This window comes from Carettochelys insculpta, chromosome 31 (assembly GCF_033958435.1).
Source record: "Carettochelys insculpta isolate YL-2023 chromosome 31, ASM3395843v1, whole genome shotgun sequence".
Lineage (NCBI taxonomy): Eukaryota > Metazoa > Chordata > Testudines > Carettochelyidae > Carettochelys > Carettochelys insculpta.
In genome coordinates this window covers 14,960,855-14,985,447 of record NC_134167.1, presented here as the reverse complement: position 1 = coordinate 14,985,447, position 24,593 = coordinate 14,960,855, and the positions used below count along the sequence as shown (strand labels likewise).

General features: G+C 57.1%; 1 protein-coding gene across 1 annotated transcript in view; it reads right to left on the bottom strand.

The window, feature by feature from the left end:
• SNRNP200 (small nuclear ribonucleoprotein U5 subunit 200) overlaps nucleotides 1-17,757 on the bottom strand; it is a 35,833-nt gene extending 18,076 nt beyond the window's left edge. The window contains exons 1-14 of the mRNA XM_074981946.1: nucleotides 17,620-17,757; nucleotides 16,514-16,677; nucleotides 15,042-15,213; nucleotides 14,355-14,547; nucleotides 12,928-12,983; nucleotides 10,602-10,700; nucleotides 7,802-7,954; nucleotides 6,489-6,588; nucleotides 5,997-6,133; nucleotides 5,585-5,668; nucleotides 5,145-5,318; nucleotides 4,067-4,204; nucleotides 730-885; nucleotides 192-362 (exon numbers count right to left, since the gene is read on the bottom strand). Of these exons, the coding sequence (XP_074838047.1) occupies nucleotides 192-362; nucleotides 730-885; nucleotides 4,067-4,204; nucleotides 5,145-5,318; nucleotides 5,585-5,668; nucleotides 5,997-6,133; nucleotides 6,489-6,588; nucleotides 7,802-7,954; nucleotides 10,602-10,700; nucleotides 12,928-12,983; nucleotides 14,355-14,547; nucleotides 15,042-15,213; nucleotides 16,514-16,677; nucleotides 17,620-17,664 (1,842 nt within the window). The 5' untranslated portion in view covers nucleotides 17,665-17,757. The remainder of the gene's footprint in view (nucleotides 1-191; nucleotides 363-729; nucleotides 886-4,066; nucleotides 4,205-5,144; nucleotides 5,319-5,584; nucleotides 5,669-5,996; nucleotides 6,134-6,488; nucleotides 6,589-7,801; nucleotides 7,955-10,601; nucleotides 10,701-12,927; nucleotides 12,984-14,354; nucleotides 14,548-15,041; nucleotides 15,214-16,513; nucleotides 16,678-17,619) is intronic.
• Nucleotides 17,758-24,593: the final 6,836 nt, after the last annotated feature.

Here is a 24,593-nt window from a genome sequence, read left to right as displayed (position 1 = left end):
CCTGTCAGGAGTGCAGGGGACTGGACTCAATGACCCCCGAGCTCCCTTCCAGCTCCGAGATGTGTATCTCCCAATGTTTAACCACCTCAGACGCTGCCCAGCCCTGACCTAACCCTGCTGCTGAGGCGCCATGAGGCGCGTCTCCAAGTGCAGGCCCAGGCCGCAGCGGCGTCTCCCCCCGGGGCACTCACCAGGATAATGAGGCGCACCAGCTGCGTGTAGGTCCGCTCCCCTCCCTTGCGGGTGATGATGTCCCATTTCTCAGGCGTGCAGACGATGATCTGGGTAGCGTTGATCTCTTCCTTGCACAGCTGGTGGTCTCCGGTCAGCTCTGCCACATTGATGCCGTAGGTTACCAGGCGCTAGGAAAGACCAAGTACAATCAGGCTGGGCACAGCACAGTGCACACCAGGAGACCTGGAAAACACAAGGTCCTGAGCAGCAGCACCGTTGGGAAAATCCCAGGCCCACCACACACCTCCCACGACTGCAGGCCGGGCTCTCCGCTCCCCGGCACGGGGCAGAAAACAGATTCTGCCTCGGTGGTGCTGAATCACAGCGCCTCTAAGGACATATCACCGTGCACCACCAGGCGCTCAGAAACAGATCAGCCTCCCCTCCCGGGGTGTCAGACAAGGGAACCCCAAGGTTAGCGCTGTCAAGTGTCCAGAGCTCACAGGACAAAGTGCCGATGCCTGGCTCCCCTCCCATTGACCGTCTCGCCATTACCTTCCCAAAGCTGCCCACCATCTCCTGCACCAGGGACCTCATGGGGGCAATGTAGATGATTTTGAAGTTGTCCACATTGATGGTTCCGTCGATGTTGATGTGCTTCCCGATCTCGCGCAGCATACACATCAGCGCCACGTTGGTCTTCCCTGCGCCCTGGGACACAGAAGACGGCTGCGCTCACTCCCTACCCATTACGGTAGTAACTTGCCTACAAAGTGTGCCTTATAAGGCCTCATTCAAAACCTCAATGTATGGATCAGTATAGTTGTGTCAAACCCCACAGCCAGGCCCGGAAAGAAGCTGGCAAACAGGTCTGTCCTAAACAATGGAAAGGGTGCGCCGCTTGATGTGCATTTAAGCATGACACAGAAGCTGCGTCTATACTACGAGACAAATTCCAGTTCTTAACCTCGTCCCTGTGAATTTGAATTTTGGTGTCCACAAACCTTCTGGAGAATGGAGCCACCATTTCCCCACATCGCGCGTCCGAGGCCCCATTGCCTTATGCAAGTCCGACAGCGTGAGCAGTGCATTGGGGGTACCTCTCCCCCAGGGGCTTAGCCTCGGTCGCTCGTGGGTGTTTCACGTCAGAATCCCAGAATGCAGAGCCCCCAGTAACCACCTGGGAACGAACAGGAGAGCGCACCACGTCCTGTAGCATTTTCTCCGGCACGGCACCAGCGCAAGCATGGATCCCCAACTGTTTCACATCACTGCGCACACGGATGCGGCAGCTTCCCGGACTGTCACACCATTTTGCTTTCTATTACAAAGCTCGGTGGTGGTTCAGTATCACGATAATGATGACAACAGTGGTTTTTGAAGAGCAAATCTTTCAACAACGGACCAAGAACTCACAGACGGTGGCCGCCCTGCATGCACTGGTGACAGCGGAGCAGCGGTTTTGGACTCGTGAGACCAACACACACTGGTGGGACCACATTGTTTTGGAGTCCTGGGGTGACCAGCAGTGGGTGCAGAACTTTTGCAGGCGTAATTCCGCTTTTATGGAACTTTGCGATGTGCTGGCCACTGCCCTGAAATGCAGCAACACAAGAATGAGGCCAGCTTGAACAGTTCACAAGCGAGTGGTAATCGCTCTGTGGAGTTTGCAGCGCCCGACGGTGACCACTCAGTGGCAAATCAGTTCACGATGGGCAGATGTACAGTGGGGTCCGTGGTGATGCAGGTGGCCCATGCAATCTGTCAGCATCTCCTCAGGAAGCTTGTGACCCTGGGAGATGCACAGGCCATAGCAGATGGCTTTGCTGCCATGGAATTTCCCAACTGCGGTGGGGTAATAGGTGGCATGCACATCCCCCTCACGGCCCCAGACCCTATAAACCGAAAGGGGTATTTCTCCACGGCTTTGTAGGCATTCGTAGATCACAAATGTCGTTTCACTGACATCAATGTGGGACGGTCAGGGAGGATTCACAACACAAAACACCTGCAGAAATTCTGCGTTTTACAGAAAGCTCCTGGATGGAACTTTTTTCCCCAGACCAGAAAAATCACAATTGGCGACACGGTTGTGCTGACTGTAATTCTGGGCATAACATAAGAACGGCCAGACTGGGTCAAACCAAAGGTCCATCCAGCCCAGTATCCTGTCTGCCGACAGTAGCCAATGCCTGGTGCCCCAGAGGAGGTGAACCGAAGACAATGATCAAGCGATCTGCCTCCTGCCATCCATCTCCCGCCTTCGACAAAAGGCTGGGGGCACCATACCTTACCCCTTGCTAATAGCCATCTATGGACCTAACCTCCAAATGTTTATCGAGCTCTTTTTTAAACTCTGTTAGAGTCCTGCCCTTCACAGCGTCCTCTGGTAAGGACTTCCGCAGGTTGACTGTGTGCTGTGTGAAGAAAAACTTATTAGTTTTGAACCTGCTACCCACTGGTCACCCGAAGGCTCTTCGCCACCAATTCGTCCCCCCAAACTGCAAGAAGATCCAGAATCTCCTGATGGGTCCCTGCTGGAGCTCCCTCGTGACCCTGAGAAGTACTAGGCAGATCGCCGCCCTGAGTGCTCATCATTGCAGGAGATGGCTAAGGATGCAATTGCTACCAATGAGCTGCGATGGGATGGATACAAGAATGTCCTTCACTGTGGGCGCCCTTTGCATTCACACGCCTGGGTGCTGATGAATTCAAATTTAATCAAAGCTTGCAGGCTTCCCGTGACCTTCTTCCTGCACACCTGGATGGAAAGCAGCGGAGAAGGGAGTGGCCACGCTTGGTGGGTTAGCGCGTAGCTTTGTGGGATACATACAGGACACCTCTGGAGCCTAATAAATTCAAATTAGAGACATGGCGCTTCCACACTGGCCTTTGAGATTTTAAATTTGAACTTCACGCGATACCCACCTGGCTCCGACAACAGTACGTTCTCGATATGATAGCACTACGAGCGCTCCCTAAATCAAGCTAATGGTATTTACAGCAAAGACAAGCACACAGTAACATCGAGTTAACTGCCTTAAATTCGAATTTATCTCGTAGCGTAGATGCAGCCAGAGTCAGTCACCAAGCAGGAAGGGAAGACAAACAAGTTTAAAAGGTGAAAAAAGCAGCAGGGAACATCCTTCCACAGTGATTCTTTGCTCCAAGCTCACAGCTGGAAACTCTTTCCGAAAGAGCTACCAAAGTGGGATAAAAGAGGGCCAGACACCCCAAGCCCTGCCCTCCCCCATCACAGCCACTGTGCCAGAAGTCAGCCTTGAACGCTGCAGAGGGGTTCTCACCCGAGGGGTCTGCTCAGCAATGTGCCGGAGCAAGTGGAGAGAAACTCTGCTTGAATGTAACACAGCTTAGTTTAGGTAAGCAACAGCTTATGTCTTGGAGCCACTCTGGCTTGGCTGCCTCATTACTCGCGCTCACGTAACATTTACTTTTGTGGAACGCGGACTTGTTCTATCAGTTCACCGAATCCAAGTTCTCTGTTTTAAAAGGGTCCATAACGTCAACAATAAACTGCTGTACTGGGCCTTATGAGACTTGGGGGCTGACTGGAGTTGTACGGCCCAGGAGCGGGCTGGGCAGCACAGGACCCACCTGGGGTCAGCATGGCCCAGGCTGCTGTTTCACGCAGCGCACGCGAGCAGCTGGGCAAGCATTTTGTGAGCGGCACAGGGTGGAGCTTTGTGAGGCACCCAAGGGCGCAGGGTAGGGGTTACCCAGCTCTGCGCTGTTCTGGGCTGCTCCCTGGACCCTGAATCAGCCCCACCACATCCCAAGCCTCCTCGCAGCAGCCACATACCCCTCCAAGTACAACCAGCCCCCTTCCAAGAGAGCTGGGCTGGAGGCACTGCGTGCTTGCCCAGGTCCTTACCGTGGGAGCGCAGAGTAACAGGTTCTCATCTGTCTCAAGTGCAGCTCGGTAGAGCTTGCTCTGAATCCGGTTCAGCGTTTTGAAGCCCTCAAAGCCAGCCTGGGCATATTTGGGCAGTTTGTCCACCGACACCAGTTGCTGAAAAGGGAAAGGCCATTAGCTTCAAAACCCAGGCGCTGGGCTGTGCCCCAGCAGGGCAATGTGTTGTGTGAGATCTCTCTCCAGCGTCCATCTCTCTGAGTGGGGCAGCCCCACAGCGGGGAGCAGGAAAGCAGAGCAAGGCTTTGGGCCTGGGGGCTCTGCAAGTATCACCCATGGCTCTGGTCAGTTAGCGCACAGCACTCTAGCTCCTTGGGCCGACGCGACCAACTCCCCGGCCTTGTCAGATCCCACGTGGGCCGGAGCTCGCAGGGGAGCTACAACTGCCTGTCTCGGGCAGCCCAGCCGCCAAGTAGCAATCAAACCGCGTGCAACAATCCACCCCGCTGCACAATCAGCGCATGGCCCAGGCTGAAACCGACAGAGGTCAAGTGACTTGTCCAGAGCCACACGGCGACTTCGCGCAGTCGGAACCAGAACCCAGCCTTATCCGTGGCCAGGCTCGCCTGCTCAGCCCACAGGCCAGCCTGCACGAGTGACTGGCAGGGGCAGCAGCAGGGCCATGGGGCCAGCGGAGCAGGCCGAAGGGGAGCCAGAAGCACACCCCAGGCACTGGAGGAGGAGCTGGTTTGGGTCACGTGAAATCTTGTCTCGGCAGCTTGACGCACGGCTCCTTCAGGGTCCCGTGCTGGGCAGGCGCGGAAGGAGACCCAGGTCATCCAACCGGCCCTAGGCTGACCGAGAGCGAACGAGAGAGACTAACTGTGTGACTGTGGTGCGAGGTGCGGGAAGGAAACAGCCGGCAGGGTACAGAGATGGGAGTGCCATCGCGGCGGGGGAGGGGGGCCCCTCTTCCAGCAGCTGTGAGAAAGCGAGCGCCCCCGAAGGGGAAGTTACTGGGCACCACCAGACTCCTTGGGTCTGACTGAAGCGGCCGACAAGGGCTGCCGTGCAGAAAAGAAAGAAGAGCGCCACATACCTCCTCCGAGCCGAAGGGCTTTGGCTTCAGGGCTGGCACGTGCACCTCCTCGTAGCCTTTGCGCTGCCTGCGGAAGGAGCCGTCGGGCAGCTGGCACCGCTTGTTTGCCATGAAGTGGCTGCCCTGGGCAAACACCAGATCCTCCAAGTCCAACACCTGGCGTGGGGCCAGAGCCTGGGAACGGCAGAGGGGAGTCAGAGAGAAGGGGAAGGGCTCTCCTCTCCCTCTCCCGCCCCCAGGTCTACAGGGGCACCGCAGCAGCTGCTCCCTCCAGCCTGCCCTTCCTACACGTCCTCAGGCAGATCGGGGGGCTCATCCCTCATACCCCACGTGCAGGCAGCTAGACTGGAGCACCTGGTACACCCCCGGCACTCAGCCCGCCCCACCCCGCCCCGCCCCCTCCAGCAGCTCCCAGAGCAGCCGCCTTCCACAGGACTCACCTCTCCTCCCTGATCCAGATCCAGGGTTTCCAGGTCGGTGTCCATGCGGGACTGGCGCACACGCTCCCTGCGGGAGCGCTCCTCCTGCATGCCAAAGGAGACGGCGAGTTAACGCTGGGCAGACACCTCTTGCAGGAAGCAGGCGCCGCTCGGCCCCTCCGCACACGAGCGGCCAAGTGGGGCCAACCTGCTCCGAAGGACTTGAGAAGACTCAGCAGCTCTGCTGCTCATGACAAAACACCCCAGGAAAGCCCAACGCTCTCCAGCCAACGCCAGCAAGACACCTGGCTAGTAGGAGAAGACGACACGTGGCCGGCCGACAACCATCATCCTCAGATCAAGCCTCTGCTGTGACCCACGCAGCAGCCCCCGCCAGCCCTCCGGTCCCTGGCGGCTCAGACCCAGCCCTCACCCGAATCAGATCCTCCTTCTCCGTCTCGTGCAGCTGGTACAGGAACTTTGACAGCTCGGGATCAGATTCCATCTTCCCCATGATCCTCTCCTTCTCGGCTTCGCTCTGCGCGCTGGCCAGCAAGGTGCAGTACAGGACTGGGGAGAGAGAGGGCGAGAGGACCGGGACATGTCTCGAAGGAAGGGGCAGAGGAAAGACAGTGCTGAAGACAGGCCCCTGGAGAGGGGAGAAAGCTGCAGCTGCGGAAGCGGACTGAGGCCCGGCCTCCACTTCACAGCTAGGACACCCGTCAACCAAGGGAGTGAGACGTCCAGGCCCCGAGTGTAGCTGTGGGGGCCTCAACCCAGCAGAGCTGTCGCTAGGCCACTGCCAGCGGCGTCCCTGCACCGCCCATGGTCACCAGCTCCAGCTCGCCTGGGAAGACCCCTGGCATGGGAAGACGCACGACCGGCGCCAGGAACCAGGCCAGCGAGGTGCCTGCCTGCCACTCACTCATCATTCGGTGCTGCCGCAGCACTTTAATGAAGTCGAAGGTGTTGAAGCCCAGAAGCAGGACAAGCTGGTTTTCGCACTCCCTGTCGTCGCTGGCCGTCTGAGAGAAGGAGGCACAGAGAGAGAGCTCGCCTGCGGCCCTGCTCCCGCCACGCAGCAACCAGAGCCCCAGGGCACAGCACGGCCCAGTCACCCATGGAACTGCTATGTCCAGCCAAACCCAGCCTGCCCATCTCCTCTGCTCCCCTGAGGCACCCGATCACCCACGTGGGTGCAGTTCAGCCAAACCCAGCCTGCCCATCTCCTCTGCTCCCCTGAGGCACCCGATCACCCACGTGAGTGCAGTTCAGCCAAACCCAGCCTGCCCATCTCCTCTGCTCCCCTGAGGCACCCGATCACCCACGTGAGTGCAGTTCAGCCAAACCCAGCCTGCCCATCTCCTCTGCTCTCCTGAGGCACCCGATCACCCACGTGGGTGCAGTTCAGCCAAACCCAGCCTGCCCATCTCCTCTGCTCCCCTGAGGCACCCGATCACCCACGTGGGTGCAGTCCAGCCAAACCCAGCCTGCCCATCTCCTCTGCTCTCCTGAGGCACCCGATCACCCACGTGGGTGCAGTCCAGCCAAACCCAGCCTGCCCATCTCCTCTGCTCTCCTGAGGCACCCGATCACCCACGTGGGTGCAGTTCAGCCAAACCCAGCCTGCCCATCTCCTCTGCTCCCCTGAGGCACCCGATCACCCACGTGGGTGCAGTCCAGCCAAACCCAGCCTGCCCATCTCCTCTGCTCCCCTGAGGCACCCGATCACCCACGTGAGTGCAGTCCAGCCAAACCCAGCCTGCCCATCTCCTCTGCTCCCCTGAGGCACCCGATCACCCACGTGAGTGCAGTTCAGCCAAACCCAGCCTGCCCATCTCCTCTGCTCTCCTGAGGCACCCGATCACCCACGTGGGTGCAGTTCACAGACTGCTGAGCAGCAGAAGTGCTGGGCAACCCACTTCCAGCTGGGGTCAAAGGGAGCCGGGGTCAGGGCCACGGTTAGCACAGGGACCCCCGCGCCAGAGCCGGCCGCTCAGGAGGGGTTTCTGAAAAGCAGCACCTGCCCCCAGGCGCGAAACCTGGTTCTCACAGCGGGGGCGGGGGGAGGCAGGGGCCACACCTCAGGAGATAAGTGGTACAACAGCAGCTCGCTGTGATGGAGACCAACAGCCCAAGCTGTAAGCAACAACCCATGTGGCTCCCTGTCCTTCAGCCAGGCCGGCCCTGACCCTGGAGCCTTCTCCTCACGCCGGGGCAGGACAGCCGGCCACGTACCTTTAAGATCTCCAGCACCTCATCTGCTTTCTTCTGGGACACAATGGCATCGTCATAGAAGCGACTCAGCTGCCGCTGAAGCCAGAAGGCATCAATGTCTCGGGGATGCAGGTCTCTCTTCTTGGAGCTCATCAGCTCACCCGACGCCACAAGCTGAAAGAGTCAGGAGCTCCACCAGCCTTCCTCCACCCCCTAGGGCCGAGCCCCCAGGGGCGGCCCACGCCTAGCCCGGGCACGCTGCCAGGTACGGGAGCAAAGGGCCCTGTCGCAGTGACCGGTCCTGCTACTGGCGCCCCCCAGGGCGCTCGTCTGCACTGTCAGAAAAGCGTCCGAGGAGCTGAGAGGCTCTGGGGGACCCATGGCAACGAAACGATGAGGATGTTGCTATGCGACGCATTACATCACAGAGCGCCCCTCTGTAGCTGGGCATCTCAAGCCAAGGCCAAAACCCAAGCCCCACAGCCCGAACTGAAGCCTGTGGACTTCGACCCCGGGCAGCAGGACAAGGGTTTTGGTTTCAGCTCTGGGTGATGGGGCTCAGCTACCACTCACCCCCACCTCCCCAGTGCAGAGGCCAGGGTGGCAGGGCTCTGGCTTCAGCCCCACCTCCCGGGACCACACGGTAATTTCTGTTCGCAGAAGATGTCCCGGTGGTGGGAAGTTTGAGAACCTGCGTGTGCACTAGCCAAACAAGATGTAGCACAGACCAGCTGGGCCAGGGCCAGCAGAGCATTTACTTGCAATGCCAGTGCTTCGACAGGCCACAGCGATGCTAAGGAAGCCAGCTGGACCCTCCTGCTTGCCTGCAGGGTGGGGAGAAGGGAAGCAAAAGGAGCTTGCAGGTGACAGAGACAAATGGGGAGGGAATACTTCAGGGCGACCCACGGGGGAGACTGGGGAGCCACACAAGGAGTTTGGGGCCAGAGAGGAGAAGGCTGTCGGGAAACCCAGGGGCGAGGCCCCAGCCTCCCAGAACACGAACGCACAGCTGGAGTTGAGTCTGGGTCACCTGGAGTCAGTGAGGTTAATGCAGAAAGTAGGGTGGGAAAGTGCCTAGGAGGCTGCAGGTTTTAGTGCCTGTATGCGCCCAGTGGCGCTGCTCGGCACGCGAGCGCCCCTCCCACCCCCGAGTGACAGCCGTACGCCCCCTCAGCGCTGGCACGGACGGCTCCCGCCCCTCGCAGCATGGCTTTATCCAGCCGACGAGCTCAGCTTTGCCAGACCCACTACCGCGGCCCCGCTGCCCTGTGCGGCCATAGTGATTCTAGCCCCTGTGCCCCGTGTCATAAACCCGCAGCAAGTGTCTGCACTGACCCCGAAGTGCCACGCAAACGCTGGGCTCAGAGAGGAGCAGAGCTCCTGCCCAGCGTGAAGGATCTGAATGCCAACGAGCCCTTAACAAAACCTCTGTTCTCTAATCCCACGCCGCTCTGGGGAGAAGAGACAGGCGCACGAACTCGGGGCCCTGACACAGAGAAATGTGGCTCCCTTTGCTGCTTGGATGCTAAAAGAGGCAAGAACTAAAAGAGCCCCAGCTGGCTCGCCAGCGTTAACCCAAAGGAATTGACCAGGTGTGCTTGTTGTGGGAGGTCCTATTATCTTTTGCAACCTAGAGCTGTCGCTCGTTTGGATATGGACAGGACCTCCTGCCGCTCTGAGAACGCTCGCTTTCTGCAGCCACTCGGGAACCCTTCAGCTAGTCTGACACAGGACTGGCTGCAAGAGCCAGCCTGGGTTAGAGTTCTGGGTGTAACTGGCCCAGGGAAGTGACTATTCCTTGAGCACTGGGAGTCAGCAGAACGTGGCTATCTATCCCGGCAGGGCAAGAGACCAGAGTGCCCCAGGGGACTGCCCGACTCCTTGGTAAGGTTGTTAGAGGGCTGGAATTTACTCATTACTTGGTTGGTAAAATCGAACTAGAGAACACCCAATCTCTCTGAAGTCTGTGCCTATTACCTGACAGCCTGACAAGGGACGAGACAGGGCCCTGACTTCTGCAGGGCAGCCAACTTCCCAGAAGGCAGGATAGAAGCAGGCGGCTTAGGGGTCAGAATACAAACCACCCACTTTCACAGGACCTAGGCAGGAAAAATGCTCCGAAATGGCGAGGAAACGGAGGCAGGGCACTGCAGGCCAGGCTTTTGTACCAATGTGCACAATTCTCATGCTCGTGCTTTAGAACCAGGCACAAAATGTGCGTGTGTCATGGGGTACACCTCCCACGTGCCACTGGAAGGGAAGCACGACCCCAGATCACCACCCAGCTGGTGTTCTTGGACAGGGTGTGGTTAACCTGCAGGTTTAGCATTCTCAGAGGGGAACCCGTGTTAGCCTGTAGCTCCACTCACAACAAGCAGTCTTGCAATACCATAGAGACTAACAAATGCATTCGGCCATGAGCTTTTGTGGGTAAGACCCATCCCTCAGGGGAAAGAATAGAGAGGAGCAACAGGAAGAACAGACAGTTTATAGGGGGGCAGGGGCGGAAAAACAGGTTACCTGCCACCAGTGGGAGCAGCACGAGGGTCAGCACTGGTGCGAGGGGCTGGGCAAAGCTCTCACAAGGGGGCATTAGAAAAGTTCTACACTCCAAGAGTGCGCCCCAAGGATCCCAGACAGCAGCAGCATCTCTGGGGGCGTAAGAAACCAAGCACGCAGTGGCAGGCTTCCCATCTGGCAGCAGAGCAAGGGCTCTCCGCTGGCTGTGGGATAAAATCCCAACAGCTTCACCACAGCCATCAACTTCCAGCAATAGGCAAACGGCCTTTTGCTCCCCCCCGCCACGCCTCCAGTAACTCACATTGGCCGAGAGGGTGCAGCGGACAACAGCCTCATCTCCCTCCATGTCATCATCAGATGCCTCGTCCCGCACTTCACCATACACGTCCTCATCGCCTTCCTGGTGGGGACACAGCTCCCGTTAGCGGCTCCTGCCCACGGAACGGTTCTCTAGCCCCCCGCACGCACCTCTTGGACAGCGGGATTAGAAGTGCTGTTCCTACCAGACGTTGCCCCAGGCAGCCCTTCCTCCAACAGCAAAAGGATCAGACTGTGGTTAAGGCAGATGATCACATGCCTCAGACTCCCCATTTCCAAGCAGTGCCAATATCAGGGATGTTGTAAGGCTTCAGTCATTAGCACTGCTTGTGTGGGAAGACGGTTGCGGCCCATACGAGCTGCATCTGAAGCCTGATGAAAAATAACGCACTGCACCAGCTGGGCACCCCTGTGCATGAGGGAAGATCATTCTGACCCCAGGCAACAACCAGCTACAACCCGGAGCAGGTAGAGGGACAGTTCCTTAATTTGTCCCTTAATGAGCATTGCTTCAGGGGCCACCTCAGCCATGTGTCAGGTGCCTTGTTCAGCCTCACTGTCTCTCTCTTCTCAATACCGTCCCGCGTAGCTTGTCCCTTGGGTCCGTTCTGTTTTATGCAGAGCCCTGAGCTTGCTGCAGACTAGCCTCACCTGAGCTAGGGGTGTTAGCATTTAACCAGTAAGCCTCACTCTAAATGGACGAGACTTCCAGGTAACTGGTCAGCCCCTAACCTGCCATGGCCTGTTGCTACTGAGGGGCGCTCCAGCCCAGCTGGGCCACCCTTCCCCACCCCACCATTTAATCTGCTCACCAATTAAACATTTAACCAGTTAACTAATTAAACAGAGTTTTACATCCCTATTCGGAACCCATTAAGGCTTTCCAGTAATGTCTGTACTTTCACACCTCAAGACCTCCAAAATTAAGCGGTGCCTATAATGCAGTATTCCAGGTACTTTAGGAAAACGTGTTTATGACATAAATGTCATAACTGAAATACACTGTATCAAGATAGCTCACGTAATAGCCCATTGGCGAGGGTATGAATATGATTATCCCATTTGCAAGTGCGCTTTTATCCAGGGCATCAGAAATCCTGACCAGGATTTCTGTAATTTCATTTTGCTGACACTTCAGGCACAGCAATGAGAGAGACCACAGTGCTGAGAGCCAATGGTGCATGGAAGAGCTTAGTCCTCCTGTGAAGAACAGCTACAGAGCTCTACAGAGACTTGTGGCCATGTCACCTGACACAGGAACCCACCTTGAATTCTGTGATTTTCCAGAAGCTGGGAGGGGGGGTCAAATGATAAAACAAAGGACTCCAGCCTTATGCAAACCCTATGTAAGGGTGGGGAGTGAGGTCATAGAGGTGGTCAGGTCCCCCAGCTGACATAGATGGCTGCGAGAAACATCGAAGACCTAACTGGGCTTAGGCTGGAAGGGAGCCTGGCCAGCGAAGAGGGTTAGAACCACATTATGAGTGCACTCCTACACGGAAGCAGCTTCTTCAGCGTGCTCAGTTGGGCTGCGTTTGTTTAGATAACTGAGCATAATAATATTTTCTTCTGTTTACCACTTATGACTATGGCCCAGGCAAATTCATAGCCCATTTCGTTCAAATTCCTGGCCATAGGACTCATGAGCTCAGCTTGTTGGAACTGCCGGGGTCCAGACCCAAAAAGGAGCTGGGGGATAAGTTATTGTGGTGGGAGGGACTGCAGTGTCCATTGTTTCCAAAGTCCACTGTATCAGGGTCCATTAAATCGAGGGTTTGCAGCAGACGGAAATTTTACTTTCATTTTCCAAATAGGGAAAATAAATACAACTAAATATAGCGAACAAGGGATAACTTTCCAGTGTACAAGACTCCTGTGATAAATACACTACTCTGCCTACCATTTTTCTTCGTTTCTAACTATCCAATCTTCTTTTTCTTTCGCATTATGCGCCGCGAGGTACACCTCTCTCTGAGCCAGAACATTTGAATATCTGGCCACGGGACGTGAAAGCGTTGATTGTGTTACGTATTCCAGGGGCTCACCTTTAGAACAGGCTTTGCATGAAATGGGAAGTCAGAGAAAATCCAGTTTCATGTGGAGGAAAGCCATGTTTCTGTTGCAACTCAATACAGCGTTTTATAGACCTTTCCAGTGCCATGCAGGGGCTTATCATCTAGCCTCACCGGCCAATATAGATGAGATTGAGGCAAACTCTTGCTCCCCACATCGCTCAGCCCTCTCCACAACCAGCAGCACAGCGTGACAGTTCAGCTCAGCCACGGCCTTAAACGCATCTGAGCACCTACCTCTTCATCCGACTCAAACTGCACGTTCACACCATATGTTTCATCGATGTTATCATCTGCAAGAGAGGGCAGCGTTAGAGCGGTGCAGGCCCATTTCCCTGTTCTGCACTGCTACGACGCCGGACACCAGCGCTACATCCAAAACTGGGCTGGGGAACCTTCTGTGCGTCAGGCCCACTGACCTGCAGACAAACCAGTTGGGGCCACAGAAGTGAGAAGCAACAAAAACAAAAGCTCACTGACGTGGTCCCTGCCTAAAAGGAAAAAAAAAAAAAAAAAAAAGGAGGCTCTCCCCTCATTCCACTCACAGACCAGCCCCGGAGCCCAGGGCACCAGGGCCAGTACCCTTTGTGGGCCCCTCTACACTCTGGGGTAGGGCCAGAAATGAGGGGTCCCACATGGGAGGGGATTGCCTGGAAGGGGGCTTGAGGTGTGGGGTTTGGACAGGTGGGAAGGTGCAGGAGCAGCCTAGGGCTTGGGAGGTGAGAATGGGAGAGGCTGCAGCATGGGTGGGCAACCTGGGCAGGTGGAGGGGACAGGAGAGACTGGGGGGCACAGGAATGTTTGGGATGCAGGGCCTGGAAGGGCGGGGGTGTCAGGAGGAGGGGAGGCTGCAGAAGCAGGGTGCGGGAGCAGCCAAAGGACATGGGTCTGGGTGACAGGGGTGCAGCTCCACAGCTCTGCCCTTCACCCAACACTCCCACCCCCCACCTTCCGCAGCTCTGAGAGCCCCAAATTCGGACCAGAGTGGCAGGATAAAACTGCTGGGAAGTGCTGTAGCTGCTGCCCCTCCCCCGGCTGGAGGAACCTCAGCGAGCAGCAGCAGCACCGCCATGCACAGCCACTTCCCGTCCGCCACCCCCTCCCGCCCACCCCCGCAGTGCAGCCAGTGGGCCAGATCCAGCCCCAGCTTGCCCGACTCTGGCCGACAGCGCTCAGGGCTCCACATCTCGCCACGGGCCAGATGCCGCGTAGGGGCGCACCGAGCCTTGAGGATCTGGGTCCAAGCAAGCTGCTGTCTGGATCCCTATCTAGACTGCAGGCCAGGGGTTCCCCACCCCAATGCGGCATGCCCAGCGAGGGGCCAGAATACAGACACAGTCCACGACAGGCTCAGGGGAGGAAGCACCACTCATTTCACTTTTGAATCGGGATTTGATTCAAAAGGCAAAACGTCTCCCAGGGCTGGTTGTCGCAGATGCCTCTGGGAGCTGTGGGTGTGGCTCAGGCTCACACGTAGCTCCTCAGTCACCAAGCGCAGAGGCTAACACAACACAAATGTCTTCCAGGCCCCACCAAGTTTACCACCCATTCTAGCCCTGCCATGTACAGGCATGGGGCCCGCCTGTGCAGTACAACATGCTCACAGCCTGCATACTGTGCTCTGCAAGGCAGCAGCCTGGACGCAAGCTCAGAGCGACACCTACCCATGTTCTGGATCTCCTTGTCACCACCGTAGTCTGTGATCTTTTTGCCCAAGTTCACCAGCACATGATAGCGGGTGTCATCCGTCTGCCCTAACAGCAAATCAATTTCCTTCCGCCTCTCTTTGTCTCGCAGTTTCTCGTTCTTCAACACCGCCAAGACCTCATCAGCAGCTCCACAGAGAATGTCACGTGGCTGCAGAAGACATGAGAACATCTGTCACTCATCTAATACGGGGGGCATCTCCGTGTATCTGACTGTGCGTTTCTCTGCCAAGAGGAGTGCTCAGCTGTGGGGCTGTAACACTGGCTCACGTTTAGCAAGCCGCGCCCATGCAATCCATATCTATAACTGTCTCCGTGAAAAAAAATGGTCCACCTGGGCGCAGTCCCCTCGAAAACATTACTGCGCTGTGCTACAGTCAAAGAAACAGCAACACCCGCAACCCTTCTCAGCGCTTAGTCTTACAGTATCATCTCACTCCAGGCAGCTCAGCTGAGACCGGACCTCAGGCGAAGAGGGGCCGCCCCCACAAGCTGTTATGCACATCACTAACTGTCAAGAGGATTAGCTGTGAAGAATCTAAACACTCATTGGAGCTAAGCTCTGCTGACTATTTGCACGCCCCACATGGAATTCCGACCGTTCCGCTCAGCCGACGCCCTCGCAGGTCTGTGGCCCATGCTTACCTGGTCTCCAAGAGCTGCCTGAATGAAACTTAACAGCACCTCATAGGTCTCTCGGGTCTCCTTGGTTTTTGGTTTGTATATGATTCCCACCATCTCGTCAATGCCCTCAGAGAGCAGCGTATAACCCTTCATTTTGTTGATATCATGTCTGTCTTCATCACGCTTTCTCCTCCTACAGGGAAATGAAAACACGACGCAAGTCAACCAGCAGGTGAAACAGCTTCCTCAAAATCATGCTAGTCCTGACAGGGAGATGACAAAGGACAACTTTCCCTGTCCCCATATTCGCCTTTACACGGGTCAAGAGGCAGGAAAGGTCACACACCACCCATCATCTACCCAACGGAGGAACCATCACTCTAAGGGTCATCTATCCTTCATAGAAGACAACACATGGCTTAGGTGCAATGGTTAAGGTTGTCCTGGAGATTTTTAAACTAAAAATAGGCATGTTTACTAGATTTGATTATGTTACAATTTAAAAAAAGTTACTTGGATTTAACCATCAGATGCAACATCTGTAACTCCCAGCACGAGGCGAGTGCAAAAGACACCAAATGCTCAGTTTCCCTATTTACTTCTACCTTCTAAGCAGAGTACAATTAGAAGGCAAGCACGCGACAGAAATAGTGCCACAGAGAGTTTTAGGATAAAAATAGAAGCTATCAAACTTTTGAAAACGTGTTTTGTTTCTTTTTGGGGGGTGGGGTCAAGAAAAAAGTTTGAATGCCTCTTTTAATGTATCCATGGCACAAGAAGATACTTTCATTGGTTTCAAGTTCAGAAAAAGTGATTGTTGCCTGGCCAGTTCAAGCAAAACTCGCTTTCTGCCGAGCAGCACACAGCTTGCAGTACCTATGCATTAAGCCTGGTACCATATAGATCAGAAAAACAGAATTTTGAGTAGAGGTTCCTCAAGACAACCTTAAGTCTGTTCCTTCTCACATCTGTGTGACATAATCACTCTGTAATCATATCATGCACACTGTGATCATGCACATTTTGAAGGTTTACAGAATAAGTTACAAACAAACCAAATCAAATGCACATCTAAGCTGACATAACTAGTAACACTGAGGGGGCTGTGAGTATATGCTTTATGAGTTTCCCTAGAAAGCTGCGTGATAATTAAGGTGAAGATTTTTGTCCAGGTTATTTTCAACAAAAGCTAGAGAAAAATCACAGGCAATTAAAAACACACTCAAGAGCTTCAGCCCTCACCACCAGGGCTGAAGCCAAAGAGGTCATGGAGGTTCGCTGAAGTCACATAATCCATGACCTCCATGACTAAACTGTATCCTTAATACTCATCTCTGAAACCCAGGCAGTGCGGAAATACTTAAGTCCCCAGGGCTAGATCCCACACAAGCTTTTCAGCATCGAACACCATGCTGAAGTCAGAACGACAGAATCCACTTAGCTTCTTAGAACCCCAAGTTCTGAAAAACAAATTTCATGGGTAACCCGCTCACTTTGCTCGTCTCTCTTCCTGCATCTGCGGTTTGGTTCTTTGAGCCTTGTCACCCATGCGAGTGCCCTCCAGCTTCCCAACCAAGGAGAGGACCTCCCCTGTAGGCTCATCTCGCCGGGTCCTATCGATCAAGGAGCGATCAGCTTGAAGTACAAGATTAGAGTTCTGAAAGGAGCACATCACAAGAGAACACATAAGTACTGAGAAAAAAAACCATGTAACAATCTCCGTAACCCCAGCCACGTAAGTAGCACATTTCATTATTGCCACTGGCCCATTCCAACCAAATCCCCACACCTTACCGCTGCCACTAGAGTGCCTAGAAGCACTAATCATGAGCCTGTGATGCTCGGAGCTGTACAAACAGAGCAAAGAATCTCTGTTCCCAAAAGCTTACAATCGAAGTATGAAACCCGGGACAGCAGGTGGCACAGCTTAAGGAAATGAGTTACTCACTAGCGGTCTTGGTGCAAACTTCTCGTAGGCCCAACAGCCCAGGGCAGTTTTGAGAGGGGATGGGAAGAAAACCAGCGAGTAGCTTTGCAGATATTTAGGGGCAGTGTCAGTGCAGGGAAAGGAGAACAACGCTTGTCTGGAAACGTAACAGGCGCAGAGCTGCAGCAGCCAACCAAAACCAGGAGTCAACAACTCCAAGCAAACGAGAGGTCGGGAGGGAAGTGGCCCGAGAAGCCCGTGAAGTGGAGCTAAGGCGCTTGCCCGAGACACCAGGGCCGCGGCCCCCAGCGCCCGCAGGAGAGAGGCTGCGCGGGGGGCGCAGCAGAAGACAAGCGATGCCCCAGCCGGGACGGGCGCTCGTCTCCCGGAGCCGGAAGGGACCGCGGGAGCTCAGCTGGGCCAGTCCCCTGCGCTCTCGGCAGCGCCGAGCTCCAGCTCCAGCCATCAGCCCCCGCCCCCCAGCGGCCTCCGCAGGGATCGCGCTCGCAGCCCGGCGCTCACACCGCCCGGGGAACGGGCGCGCACGAGCGGGGCAGCTGCGCCGCAGGGGCACCAGGCGGGAGCGAGGCAGAGCCCGGGCACGCGCACGCCCCTCGCCGCGGCCGGGCCGGGCCGGGGAAAGGTACCGGCACCGGCCCCGCTGCCACTCACCGCTTTGTACTCGTACTGCAGGCTCCGCGCGGTCACATCCGCCATGGCGCCGCCTCAGCCGCCCGCGCCCCGCCGCACAACCCGCGGCAACAGAAGCACCGGAAGTGCAGCGCGCGGCGTACGTCCGGCCGGGCCGCCGAGTCCTTCCGGAGCGCCCCGGAAGTGCTTGGCCGCGCGGTGGGGGAAGCGAACGTTGGCTGGCCCTTCTGCTCGCGGCCCGACGTCACCTCCCCCGCCCCGCCCCCCCCGCCATGCACACGCAGCCAGGGGCGGCGCGTGAGCCGCGCAACAGTTGGGCTTGCGCCGCGCGGGCGCGTTGCCAAGCAACTGTCCGGCGTCCTGTGACCGGGGCACGTGCCCGTGCTCGGTGGGCCCGACGGGGGGGGCGGGGGTCCCACAGAAGGGGAGGAGCCTGAAAGCCCACGTGACCCTGGGGGGTTGGGGCGGCCACCCCCTTTGGCCGGGGCCGGGGGGGTCCTAGCTCAGCTCATTGTGGGGACCCCAACTGAACAGCCTTGGGGTGCGCGCCAGCCCCCCCCCCCCGTTCCCGGAGTCCCCGAATCCTGCCCCGCCCCCAAAGCACCGCCACTGACCAGAGCCAGAGGGGTCCTCCCGCCCCGCCGCCGCGGGGTGCCGCAGCCGAGCCCTCCCCGCTGGCCTGGAGCGCCGCCCCCGCGCACGTCGCCACTCGCATTCGCACCCCGCCGTGGCGGCAGGAGCGCGTGGCGGCTCCCGCTGGGGTGGCGCACGTCGCCACTCGCATTCGCACCCCGCCGTGGCGGCAGGAGCGCGTGGCGGCTCCCGCTGGGGTGGCGCACGTCGCCACTCGCATTCGCACCCCGCCGTGGCGGCAGGAGCGCGTGGCGGCTCCAGCGGTGGTGGCGCAGGTCGCCACTCACATTCGCACCCCGCCGTGGCGGCAGGAGCGCGTGGCGGCTCCAGCGGCGGTGGCTTTGGTGGGGCGCCGGCGTTCTTTTCCCACGGGTGGGGAGCCTGGCGGGGTGCTAGTGCCGGAGTCAACCGTCGGGTTTAACGGACACCCCTCCCCGGCGTTAGGCCGTTAAATCGAGGGCGTGTCTGGTCTGCCCCACCGGATAGGCCTGTACTGGCCTTGGCCCTGGCCCTATTCCCATCTCCGACTGTCGCAGCTCTTCGGAGGTTCTGCCTTCCACATGTCATTCATTCAACTGTTAAGTAAAAGGGGCGAGATCGAGTCTGGCACAAAGATGTTCTTTTTAACTCCATCATGGTTAGAGACTGTTCCACCAAGGCCAGGTCTACGCTAGACCTCAAAGTCGACTTCTGAAAGACAGTTCTAGCTACGGCAGTTGCGTAGCTAAACTCGACTGTCTTCACGAAGGAAGGTTGTCGGGAGCATTTCTCTCACCGATCTCCCTTGCTCCTCGCGGCAGCTGTTAGCCCTATACATTGATTTTGTGCGTCTTTACCAGATTCATGAAATTGAGCTCTGGTCAGGGTCAAGTTTCACAGAAGTGTAAAGAAACTAACCTGTGATACAAAAGACTAAACACAAAAGTTTGTGTGCAAAAGGACTTAAGACAAAGTTTATTTGGATATAATCACACACACATATGCACAAAGCTAATAACACAATGGTACAGAAATCCGAAGGTTCTCATGTAAAAAAGACTTGGAGAGAACGAAGACAGAAATTGACAGAGAGCTCAGGGAACAACAGGCCAGATTTTGAAGTGAGAGATCTTGTACTGACCAAACAGCAACTCTCAGAGTGAACGTAGAACAATTGCTTGAGTGGAACTTCCCCCATATATCACCTTTGTAGACTGAAAAAGCCTTCAACAGTGTTGCTAGAGACACTTTGCGGAAACTGCTGCAACACTGTGCCATCACATCCAGAATTATTCACCTGATCCGTTCAACATGCCAAGTTGTTCACAATGGTGTCTTGCAGAATCCTTCAGCACACTGTTGGGAGTGCAACACTTTTTTAGGCAATAAATTTAATTCCTATGTCCTAAGGAAGTATCTGTCTATATCCAGGCCCAAGACTGACAGGTCAGCTTGCAGATTGCAGCTTAATTTCTCCCTCTTTGTTTTCAAGCTGTCTCCTAAGGGAGGGTTCGGAGCTCAGGGTTACCCCACAGGGTGACACCCCAAGTGTGTCTTCCTGGCTTCTGAAGAGAGGTTTTCTCACTTGGGTGGTTGCAGCTTCCTCTCAGGGTCGGAAACTGTGACCCTGGGAACCTTTTAAGCAGACGCCTACAGAGGTAAGTAATTTTTAAGGTCTCTTGTGGGCCCCACCTTCTGCACTCCAAGGCCACATCCACACTAGCCCAAAACTTTGAAATGGCCATGCAAATGGCCATTCTGAAGTTTACTAATGAAGCGCTGAAATACATATTTAGTGCCTCATTAGAATGCCGGCAGCCACAGCACTTTGAAATTGCTGCGGCTCGCCGCCGCGTGGCTTGTCCAGACGGGGCTCCTTTTGGAAAGGACCTCGGCAACTTTGAAATCCCCTTATTCCTATCTACTGATAGGCCCTATCTGCCTGGCCCTGCCACTCCCCGGCCATCAGCCTCCTCCAGCCTCTCCAGCCGCGCTCTAGGGAGCCCTCGTGCTCCTCAAGGGACGGCACAGCCTAAGCCAGGGACAGCCCAGGCCACTGCCCTGCTACCAGCAGCTCATCCTGGGCACCACACCCCCTTTCCCTGGCTGTCCAGTGACACCGGCACCTCCCCACTCTGTGAAGTCACACCTGCTGGACCTCGGCAACTTCGAAATCCCCTTATTCTTATGTAACCCTTCTATTAATGCCAGGTGCCTGCAGAAGGGCCGGGTTTAACTCCTGGGGGGTTTCCTATCAAGGACACAACCAACCGGCTCGAGCCCCCACCCAGTGGCCTGGGACAGTTTCACCCCCCATGCTGGGTGCCTGTAAGGTGGTTCTCCCCCCTCACAAGCACAGAGTCTGAGATAGAAACAGCTTGTTTAATGACCATAACCTACCCCCAGGTTACAGTGACAGACGCAGTGTATCTAAGCAAAGAAGAGACAAACCCCCTTCACCCAGACCCCATCCCCATGTGCAGTAGAACCCAGCCTCTTGCTGGGGCTCTTGGCCCTTTACCCCACACACAGTTCCAGGGCCTGCCTCCCGCAGTGCGGTCCCGAACCCAGAGCCCACACGTACATCACCAGGCCAGTACGAGCTGTTCACCTGCCTGCAGCCTCCCCTTGCTGCCACCTGCTGACCGCTTCTCCTACAGGCCAGTCACAGTCATCGGCCACAGCTCCTCCCCACCGCCCGCCGCTCCTCTTACCGGCCGCCCGCCAGTCACCATCATCGTTCCCTTACCAATCACACTGCTAGGAATCGCCCTGAAGCAAAACCCTGTGATTTCAGCCCTGCGTGGCATCAGCTGCCACTTCGTTATTTCAACTCTTAATATCTCTAGTAGGATTTCATAAACACCCTAGTATCCAGCTGTATTTTTTAACAGACGGGGGCTATGTCTACACGTGCACGCTACATCGAAATAGCTTATTCCATGTGGCGACATCGAAATAGGCTATTTTGATGAATAACGTCTACACGTCCTCCAGGGCTGGCAACATCGACATTCAACTTCGACGTTGGGCAGCACATCGAAATAGGCGCTGCGAGGGAACGTCTACACGCCAAAGTGGCACACATTGAAATAAGGGTGCCAGGAACAGCTGCAGACAGGGTCACAGGGCGGACTCAACAGCAAGTCGCTCCCTTAAAGGGCCCCTCCCTGACACAGTTGCACTAAACAACACAAGATACACAGAGCCGACAACTGGTTGCAGACCCTGTGCATGTAGCATGGATCCCCAGCTGCCGCAGCAGCAGCCAGAAGCCCTGGGCTAAGGGCTGCTGCACACTGTGACCATAGAGCCCTGCAGGGGCTGGAGAGAGAGCGTCTCTCAACCCCTCAGCTGATGGCCGCCATGGAGGACCCCGCTATTTCGATGTTGTGGGACGCGGATCATCTACACGTTCCCTACTTCGACGTTCAACTTCGAAATAGGGCGCTATTCCCATCCCCTCATGGGGTTAGCAGCTTTGACGTCTCACCGCCTAACATTGATTTCAACTTCGAAATAGAGCCCAACACGTGTAGCCGTGACAGGCGCTATTTCAAAGTTGGCGCCACTACTTCGAAGTAGCGTACACGTGTAGACACAGCCAGGGAGAATTAGTCAAGCCAGGTTTATAGCTGTATAGACAAGACACAGACAGGGTCACAACACTCAACAAGCTAGTTTAACTACTTCTGATCTTCTCCTTTGCACTGTTTTAAACCAGGGAGCCCTGTGTATTCAATGTCTTACATATCTATGGCGACTGCCCTGTCCCCCACAACAACCCAGAGCATTGGTGAGATCTCACAACTCCCACACTGACTGTCAGCTTAAATTGTGATTCTACAACAACATGTTTACAATAGACCAAATCTCATGGCTGACTTGCTCCCCATTAGGCTTTGCCTGAAAGGTATCACACATGCAGCCCTTTGCATTCTCATGCAGATGATCTCTGGGAGACACATTCCTCCCAGCCTCAGTAACCTTGCGTTCCTGCTGCCACATTCCCTACACCTATCAGCAGGAATAGGAATAAGGGGATTTTGAAATTGCCGGGGTCCTTTCAAAAAGGAGCCCTGTCTGGACGCGCCGCGCGGCCGCGAGCTGCAACAATTTTGAAGGGCCACGGCTGCCCGTATTCTAATGAGGCACTGAATATGTATTTCAGAGCTTCATGAGTAAACTTCGACATGGCCATTTGCGTGGCCTTGTCGAAGTTGGGCAAGTGCAGACACTGTCAGAGTGGGACCAGCCCTGAGGCCAGTGCCACTGCTGGAGCACTTGGGTTGCCAGGCTGGGGTTGCAGGCGTGACAGAGGCCCAGCCAGCCAGAGGGTCCAGCCACAAGGGCGTTGAGACCCCCCCCTTCCAAACGCGCGCACTGATCTGGGGGTGCTGTGTGCTCAGCGGTGCTGCTGGGTGGTGCATGGAGAGACAGGCAGCAGGAGAGCTGCAGAGCTGATTGGGGCAGCTGAGCCTGGGGGATGGCAGCCCGAGACAGCCGACACAACCACCAGCCCACAAGCGGTGGAGGTTGAGACCCAGCCCATCCTGAGCAGCTGGCCGCAGCCTTGCCCCTGTACCAGGGTGGGGAGCTCAGCCCGGAAGGCAGAAGCACCCCATGTCACAGCTCGGAAAGAACAGTGCGGCTGAGGCGACTCCCTGCGGTGTATCCGGGCTCTGTGCCGGGAGACGTGGGTTTGAGGGCTCTGCTGTGCCCTCTGGGAGCTCCTGAGCAAGGCCTGACAAGGGGCAGGGAGACTAAAGCCAGGGCTGGGACACAGGAGCGGGGCAGGAAGGGCTTCATCCATGTGTCCAGTGCCTGGGAGAATCCCACCTGAGCTGGGCTGTTCTGCTTCTGGCATCATGTGCGCAGCCCCCTGCCCCAGCGAGACGTGGCAGAGAGCAGCCAGGGCTGTGGCCCAGCCGGCGAGGGAGCCGGGTCCCACTCGCACAGCTCTTGGGCTGATTCCTGGAGCAGGCTGGTGCTGCCGGAGGGATGAGCTGTTCCCTGGCGCAGCGCCTCGCAGCTGGGGGCTGGGTTCAAACCCGTGGGTGGGGGGGGCCACGAGTGTTAGTGGTGCTGGGGAGGTGGCCGGCTTACAAGACCTGCAGAGAGACAGGGCAGGAAGGAAGCCAGCGGCGGGGTAGAGCACAAAGGCAAACCAGACAGCACTTAGTGGCTCTGAAACTGCTACCACCACGGCCTTGGCACTGTCACCTAAGCCAGACTTCTCTCCAGACCTCCTCTGGCCCCTTTGCCAGCCCCGCCCAGACGGAGGCAAGCGCTGCACCGGTGAGCCAAGCCGAGCATCACTTGGTCACAAGCCACCGAGGAGCTTTGCGCCACGCCACAGCCCAGCAGTCGCCCCATCTGCGGGCTCCCCCGGGGGCTGCAGTGGGGCTTTGGCGCTGCCCCTTTAACAGGGTTCCGGCGGGTGTGACTTCACAGAGCGGGGAGGTGCCGGTGTCCCTGGGCAGCCAGGGAAAGCGGGTGTGGTGCCCAGGATGAGCTGCTGGTAGCAGGGCACTGGCCTGTGCCGTCCCCTAGAGTGCGGCTGGAGAGGCCGGAGGAGGCCGATGGCCGGGGAGTGGCAGGGCCAGGCCCAGAGCAGCGCCCAGGGGCTGGGGGGAGCAGCGTGACTGTGCCTTTGGAGAGCGCTGGGCCGGCCAGAGGCATTGGGCCACGTTCCCAGGCCCGGCGGGAAGTCGAGGTGCCCAGCTGGCGGCAGTCCCAGGTGTGCTCCAGTGGGGCGCTTGTGCCTGGCAGCCCCAACTCAGGGCTGGGGTAACCGGGCGCTAGGCCCATCCCAAATCCAGGCCCTCCACGCTGGGGTCACTGCCCGCCCGGCTGTAAGGGTGGGGCTCCGCTGCAGCTGGGCGTCAGCCCCAGCGCACATGGGCACAGCGCTCAGCTTCTGGCTCCAGCGGGGCCCCAGGCAGCTCGGGGGGGAGTCACACCGCCCCCAGCAGGGAGCTCCGTAGGGCACAACCACGTTGGGGCCCTGTTGGCCTTTCCTCCTCCAGCAGGAACCGGCTGCCCCCGGCAGTCACACAGGAGGGCAAGACACACGCTGGGGTCCACCAGCTCCGCAGGCCCGGCGAGGGCAGCAAGGCCCTCAGAGCAGTGGGAGCCCAGCCGCAAATTTTCCAAGGAGCTCTGGGCCTAGTGCCCGGTTACCCCAGGCCCCAGCCAGCCTCCTGCCCACTCCACCGCCAGGCACACACCACCTGCCCTGCCCAGCCCGCTCCAGGCCTTCTGTGCCTCCCGGAAGAGGCGCCACGTGCTCAGTGTCAGCCCAGGACGTGGGGATGCTGCTCCCCGGGGCAGCCCCCCACCCACGTCCCCTGAGTGGTCGGTTCCCTCTCCTCCCGCAGGCC